The 7058-nt window shown below is 46.6% G+C and overlaps 1 protein-coding gene across 3 annotated transcripts; it reads right to left on the bottom strand.

Moving 5' to 3' along the window:
• Nucleotides 1–355: 355 nt before the first annotated feature.
• Nucleotides 356–7042, bottom strand: SDR42E1 (short chain dehydrogenase/reductase family 42E, member 1). Of its 3 annotated transcripts, none has more exons than XM_029925739.1 (3): nucleotides 5148–7042; nucleotides 2591–3033; nucleotides 356–1769 (listed from the first exon to the last, which is right to left on the bottom strand). In XM_029925739.1, the coding sequence occupies exons 2-3, from the start codon at nucleotides 2656–2658 to the stop codon at nucleotides 656–658; spliced, it is 1182 nt and encodes a 393-aa protein (XP_029781599.1). In that variant the 5' UTR covers nucleotides 2659–3033; nucleotides 5148–7042; the 3' UTR covers nucleotides 356–655. The 3 variants fall into 3 exon arrangements, with proteins under 3 accessions (XP_029781599.1, XP_029781600.1, XP_029781598.1); XM_029925740.1 differs by having other exon boundaries at nucleotides 2591–2684; XM_029925738.1 differs by lacking the exon at nucleotides 5148–7042 and having other exon boundaries at nucleotides 2591–2684; nucleotides 2888–3830.
• Nucleotides 7043–7058: the final 16 nt, after the last annotated feature.

The raw sequence follows: 7058 nt of genomic DNA, 5'->3' as shown, positions 1-7058 counted from the left end.
GTTAGTGTTTTGCCACTCCCGTATCAGTGCGCACTGTAGTCTATTGTAAGTGGATAGAGACCGTAGAGGACAGAAGTAAGTACATTTTTGGCTCCTGAGAAACTCAAGACATTTCCAGTCTTCCTCATCTGGCCCTGTGGCTCCAAAATGACCTACATTGTACCCATCAAAAGGAGAAAGACATAAGAAACTACATCTCAAACTTCTCTTTGCTTCTTTTTTTCTCCTATCATGGTTTGGTGCAAGAAGGTAAGACATGAAGACTTCATCCAAGAATCTATTCTTTTTTGTTTTTAAGTTTACTTATTTATTGGGGGGGGGGACAGAGAGAGAGAAGGAGAAAGAGAGTCCCAAGCAGTCTCCCTCACAAACCGTGAGATCACGACCTGAGCTGAGATGTAGAGTCCACTAAGTCACCCAGCTGCCCCTCCAAGAATCTATTCCTAAGTAGCAATTTGAGGAGCCAAAATTTGCTACCAGGTATCTATTTGTATTTATCTACCTATCTACCTACCTATCTATCTACCTATCTATCTGCCTGTCTAGATATTGATGTAGATATATTTAGATCGAGATAGATACGTTGTTGAAGCCTGTGTTTCTTGAAAACCACCTCCACAAGTGTGATCCGTTTGGCTCCGTATTTCTAGCTCCTTCAGAGTGACCGAGTCACAGGAGAAGGCAGCCATATGAGAACCACTGTGACCAAGAGGAAGACCATCAGCCCATCCCAGACAAGACACCCAGAGTCACGGCCCCCAGGACTTCGGCCGTGACCATTGGCTTTAAACCAGTCGACTACTTCCTGGAAGTCAAATGGCTGAGCCTCATAACCCAGCTCCTTCTTGGCCTTCTCTAGACTAAAGTAATGTGTAACGCCAGTCTTGTAAACTTCCGTGCGGGTGAGGAAGGGCTGGAAGTTGTAGACTCGGCCTAAAATGAAGTGAGCCATTTCCGTCAGGAAAGCAAAACAGTAGATGAGGGTCAGCGGCAGGCGGATGGATGGGAACCTGTAGCCCAGGCCCTCAACCAGCGGCCGGAGGAACTCGAAGTTGTTCACAGGTCTGCCGTCCGAAATGAAGTAGGGCTGCCCAGAGGCAACGTGGCCCTTGGCAGCTGTCAGGGCCTCTGCGGCCAGAATGTGAGCCTGGACCAAGTTGTCCACGTGGACAAATTCAACCAGGCTCCCAGGATCCCCGTACACAAACTTGAACAGACCCCTCTCTATGTAGCTCACTATCCTGGGAAGGTGCCTTTGTTCCCCGGGCCCGTAGATGCCAGCCGGCCTCAAGGCACAGGTTCTCAAGACACCATCCCTTGTTACCAGGGGGGCGCCATTGGCCTCCAGCACTTTCTTCTCCGCGATAGATTTGGTCCGAGAGTAGTGATCAGGATGGAGGTGAAGAGGTAGGTAAGGCAGAGATTCATCTCCGTTTCTGATAACTTGACCTCCAAAGATGACATTGAAAGTGCTAGTGTAGACTAACCTTGGCACCCCTCTCCTCCTGCAAACCTGGAGGACGTGCTCTGTGCCCCTGACATTGACCTCTTCAATCAGGCTTCGATTCAGCTGCTCTCGCCCCGACATGCCGTAAGAGGCGAGATGGAACACACACGTGACGTCTGCGTCCTGGAAGGCTTTCTCCACGTCACCGAGGTGGCAGATGTCTCCGTGTATAAACCTGACTCCTTCTGGCACGGAATGAGCAGGGCTGCTGATGTCAAACAGAATCACGTGGAATCCTTTCTGGTTCAGAGCACAGCCTAGGCTGAAATGAGGAACAGTAAGTTAGAACGAATCGCGGCTGAGCTATGCTGATGAAAAATGCATAAAAAAATTTACCAGACAATGTGGGGCTGAGCCACATCGTCTGGGCTTATCCTGAGTCCTCTCACTTTACATGTTCATTGTGCACCGATTACTTATGCAAGCGCACAAATAGTCAAAACTGAGGATCCACACATCTCCTTGCTTTATCTTCTCATTTGGATGGTGGCATAGCCAGGTTCCCTTATCCCCTTCTGTTCTAGAACCCACCATCCATTCTTTGGGATATTTATGAATCACAACAGAGCTATGAAAGAATAACTTATTATTTTGGGGCATCTGTGTTGCTCAGGTAGCTGAGCGCCTGACTTTTGGTTTTGGCTCAGATTGTGATCTCACGGTTCATGAGTTCAAGCCCAGCATCGGGCTCTGTGCTGACAGCATGGAGCCTGCTTGGAATTCTCTCTCTCTCTCCCTCTCTTTCTGTGTCCCTCCCCTGCTTGCTCTCTGACTCTCTCAAAAATAAATAAATAAACATTAAAAAAAGAAAACTATTATTTTAAAATGTTTTTTGATGGGTACATAATCTCCCCCTCCCCAATTTAATGCCTTTGCAAAGAATTTTTCTTCAAGTAGAGTACATCTGTACTGACACTGAATTTCAGTGTCTGAGCAGCGGAAACCTCGTTCATTTCTGGTTTAACACTGTTCCAACAAGTGTAGAATAGTCTACACTATATTCACGGCAGAGTTGAAGGCTGTACTTTTTTTCAGCAACACCAGTAAAATAACTCCACGGATGTGTTTTATCGATGCACTGACCGGAAACCAAAATAGCCACCTCCTCCTGTAATGAGGACCGTTTCCTTGGGAGATTTTTGGGAGTCCATGGGTGGCTGTCAGGAGCTCACTGGACCTATAAGAAAGAGATGCAACAATGTCACTGATCCCTCCTGAGCCGCCTGGGGCATCAAAAAAAGGGGAGCTGATAATGAAGGGCTTATGAAGACTCAGCAAAATGCCTGACAGGGCACGGGATGCCAGGACGTCATTTCTCATTTCCTTTTCCTGAAGCTCTAAGAGTCTGGGGATCAGCTGTTCCATTACTTTCCCACTTACCAAGGTCACGTCTCTCACAAGCACAGGGTCGCAGAAACGCAAGATGAGTTCTTCTGGATAACCGTACTAAGTACATGACATGCCAGGAAAGCTAACCAGTCCACGGGCAGAGAGAGCAGCTGGTGTGACAGCTACCGGGGCTGTTTCTAAACACAGTGGATGCCGGTCACTGATATTTCAACTCAGATTTCTCCCCTTTATCTCCGTGACATGGTTGCGGTCTCCTTCCCTGCCTTCACCTGGCACTCCCCTGCCCTTGGCGTTCTGCCCTCTGCCCACTGGACTGGAGGCCTGCGCACACCTTCTATTTCACCTTAGTGGGAAGTGCCGTTCCTTGCCTGGCCCGACCTTTCCCAATCATTAGGTCTCCTTAAATGTCACTTTCTCAGTCAGAGAGCTGCTTCTCTGATTGCCCTAAGGGAGCACCCCTTACGTTAATACTGCTATGTTTCTTCATGGCACATTTTATCACCTAGAATTATCTACCTTTTTTTTTTTTTAAACTGTTGCCCTCCTTCCAACAGAGCGTGAATTCCATGAGAACTGAGACCTGCCTTTTCCACTGACATGTCTTTACCAGAGCCCCGAACGTGGCAGATGTCCAACAAATATTTTTGAACACTGTGGAATACAGCCAGTTTGGTAAAATTAATCTGGGCACAAATGATGCAAGGTCCTGCAGTGTCTGAGAATCATCACTACATTATGTCAAAAACACTGCCATTTCCCTCCTTCCTTCCTTTCATTCTTCTTCCTTCCTCCCTTTCTTCCTCCCTTCTTTCGTCTCTTCCTTCCTCCTTCCCTCTTTTTTTCTCTCTCTTTTTCTTTCTTCCTTCTTTCTGAAGATAGCCATTTTCATTTAACATCTCTCCTAAGACATTCTAGGGGGCACCTGGGTGGCTCAGTAGGTTAAGCATCTGACTTTAGATTTTGGCTCATGATCTCATGGTTCGTGAGTTGGAGCCCTGCATCAGGCTCCGTGCTGGCTGTGTGGAGCCTGTTTAGGATTTTCACTCCCTCTAAGTAAATAAATGAATTAAAAAAAATTCTGGGTTATGGAATGGAAACAACAGGAAGCTAAATGAGAGAATTCCTGAATTCTGGAACTTACGATGGAGGGAGGCTTTTGGAAATATCTAAACTACAAGGTGAAAAGGAGAAAACAAGATTGCTGTTACGTGTCGGTGTAAGCAAGGTGCTATGGGGGCACTGGGCGTGGAGAGAGACTGATTCTGAAGAGAAGGCTCCACTGGAGTGGGGTCAGAGCTGAATCGTGCGCACATGAGGACCGAGGCGGGCTGAGACGAGGCGAGGGCATAGAGGACAGGCTGAGGAAGCACCATGAGCCAACAGAACAGCAACAGGAAAGGCTGTGTTGGGAAATTGATATAGTGGGTCCACTGACGCTGGTGTGCAAACTGGAACTGAAGCCAGAGCCCGTAGCTGGCGATTCAGGAAGGAGAGCCTGGGGTCAGCTTGGAGACACCTCGGAGTTCCTGAAGGGGAATGTGAATTCTAGGCTGCAGACAACTGAAAGCCTTTGTAAGTGCACTAAACAGCCAGCCGCGCACCCTCTGGTCCTTGCGAAAGGTCAAACTCTTCCCAAAGGGATGGAGAGCCTGGAAATTGGTAGACGGCTGGGTAAGAGGTGATGGGGCTGTGCTAGAAGCCTATCGGTGAGGACGCAATGCCAGGGTGCCCAGCTGAAATCAGGACAGGAGCCGGGGAGCACCTGAGGCTGCCGTGGGCAGCACCCAGGCAAAGTCTGAGGGGCGTGCCATCATTAAGCCAAGCAGCACACACAGGCTTCAAAAACGTTCTGTTTGGTTAATAGAGTTTTGATTAATAGGATGCTAGATAACAAAGTTTAAGATATTCTTTTTTTTAATGTTTATTAATTTTTTTTGAGGGAGAGAGGAAGTGGGGGAGGGACAGAGAGAGTGGAAGGCAAAGAATCCAAAGCTCTAAGCTCCAGGCTCCAAGCTGTGAGATCATGACCTGAGCTGAAGGCGGAGGCTCAATGGACTGAACCACCCAGGCACCCCAAGATATTCTTAGTATCGCCACAAGAATTCCACTGTAAGAGATTTAAAAAAAATGGACCAGGTCTCAGAGTCCAATTAAGAACATTCCAAGAGAAATTCTCCCTAATCTCTTAATTATTCTTTGGTTTTAAAACCGCCCACTCCAGGCCAGTCACCGGTAGGTCATGGCTCATGTGCACATTCACATTAAGCATGCCGGGAATGTACAAGTGCACCTTATTCATGCTGCTGAGGACCTGCCAGGTCTAGTCATGCTCCTTCTTGTCAGCTTCCAGCTACTTCCACAGGGAGGCGAGAACTTGTGTAACAGATCAGGAGGGTCAGAGGAGAAAGGGGAAAGCAATGATGGAGCAAGACAAGGGGCGGCGAGGAAAAGAAGTCTATCCGCCAGGTGGGTAAAACCTCCAGAGATCACCAGCCCTCAACAGTCACCATCACCACCAGAGCAGCCTCCTCCCTACATCAGTAAGCACAGAAAACAATAACAACAAAAAAACCCCCAAAAAACCAAAAAACAACCCCCCCCCCACAGTTCACACATTTCCCAGAAAACTACAACAAACTTCCAAGATCACTGAACCAGAAGGGAGAAGCAGCGTATACAATTTTTCAACTAGCTGCCTGATTTTTACATTCTTCATGGTTTCTGTTCTATTATGTAGTTACCATCTGATTCCTCCTGGGCCTGTGCACTCAGGCCAATGTTGATAATCACAATTGCTTTAAGGCTCTTTCAAAACCTGGTTTAGTAATTGCTTTCCTCTGGGTGGAAGGGGGGGAAGGGTCACATCTGATCTGAGCAGTCATTCTATCAGATCTGGGTTAAAGTTAAGTACATGATCCAGAAAAAGGAATCTTAATTACAAACAGGAAAAAAATGAAATTTCAATCCGCCTGACCTCTTGATAATACTAAGATAAAGTGAGGGTAATAAAGTTGACATCTCACAGGGAAGTTATGAGAAAACTCATAAAAATGACTACCGGTACCATAGATTTACAAAGACCTAATTAAATGCTAAGGATCAGTAATGAGAACCTTAGATTATGCACACAGTTCCTTCATCCCGTGAGTTCAAGATGATGACGTCACTAACCCTCTGGTATTATAATGTAATATACAAGTCTAGGTGCCACTGGAGTCCAGAAGAGATAGAATTGAAGACTGCTTCCATAAAAATTAAATTGTACTATGTTTGCTTTAAGGACGATTAAAATAACTCCAAGTAGTTTAACCCTGTGATGGTGTGTTTTAAATCACTGCCCAAGTGCTGTTCAAATTCCATGCGTGATCTAAAAATTATTTGTTTAATATAAAGCAGTCAAAGCAATAAAGATGTTGTTTAAAGATAAGGAGAGTAACCCTGACACAGGAGAAGGGGATGGGAGGTATACAACCTCAAAGGCCAAACGTGTTTGTAAAGAAAGTTAACTGAGGGCACAGCATTAACGGGAAAGCCGATACATTCATAACAGACAGCAGCATAGTGGCGGAGAGAGACTGGCGGTTGGAAGAAATGAGGAGACATCCGTACAGATTTCCAACGGTAAGGGAGAGTTCTGGGGATCTACTATTCAGCTGTACATGTGACCACACTCAACACCAGTGTTTCAGATACCTAAAAGTTGCCAAGAGTAGCTCTTTAAAGTTCTCAGCGCACACACACTAAAACCCATCATGCGAGGTGCCTCAGAGGCTAACATATTTTATTGTGGTTATTTCGGACTGTAACAAATCACCACACTGCAAACCTTACATTTACAGTGTTAGGTCAATTATCTCAATAAAGCCGGGGGGGGGGGATCTATGCAGGTTGTACATGGACGAGCTAGACCTAGCTTTTGAAGCCTGGCCTGCAGGGCTCCCCACCCGGGGCCCTTAACCACGTGTGTCGCCCCCCAGCCCCCCACCCCCCGGGGTTGACACAAGGTCGGTACCCCTGCTACTATGACTTATGATGTTTTATTTAAATCTATTTACCCTTTTACAAGAAATTCATCCATTTTAAGTGGGAACCTGACAGTCCCACTTTAAATGGGAAACCAGAACCGTCCGTCTTATAGGAAGGTTAGTATTTCTAGGAACTGCGAAGTGACCACGAATGGTCAAGTCTCACTAGATACAGA

This window comes from Suricata suricatta, chromosome 16, assembly GCF_006229205.1.
Source record: "Suricata suricatta isolate VVHF042 chromosome 16, meerkat_22Aug2017_6uvM2_HiC, whole genome shotgun sequence".
Classification (NCBI taxonomy): domain Eukaryota; kingdom Metazoa; phylum Chordata; class Mammalia; order Carnivora; family Herpestidae; genus Suricata; species Suricata suricatta.
Note: the sequence above shows the minus strand (reverse complement) of the source record. Positions and strands in the feature narration are given on the sequence as shown.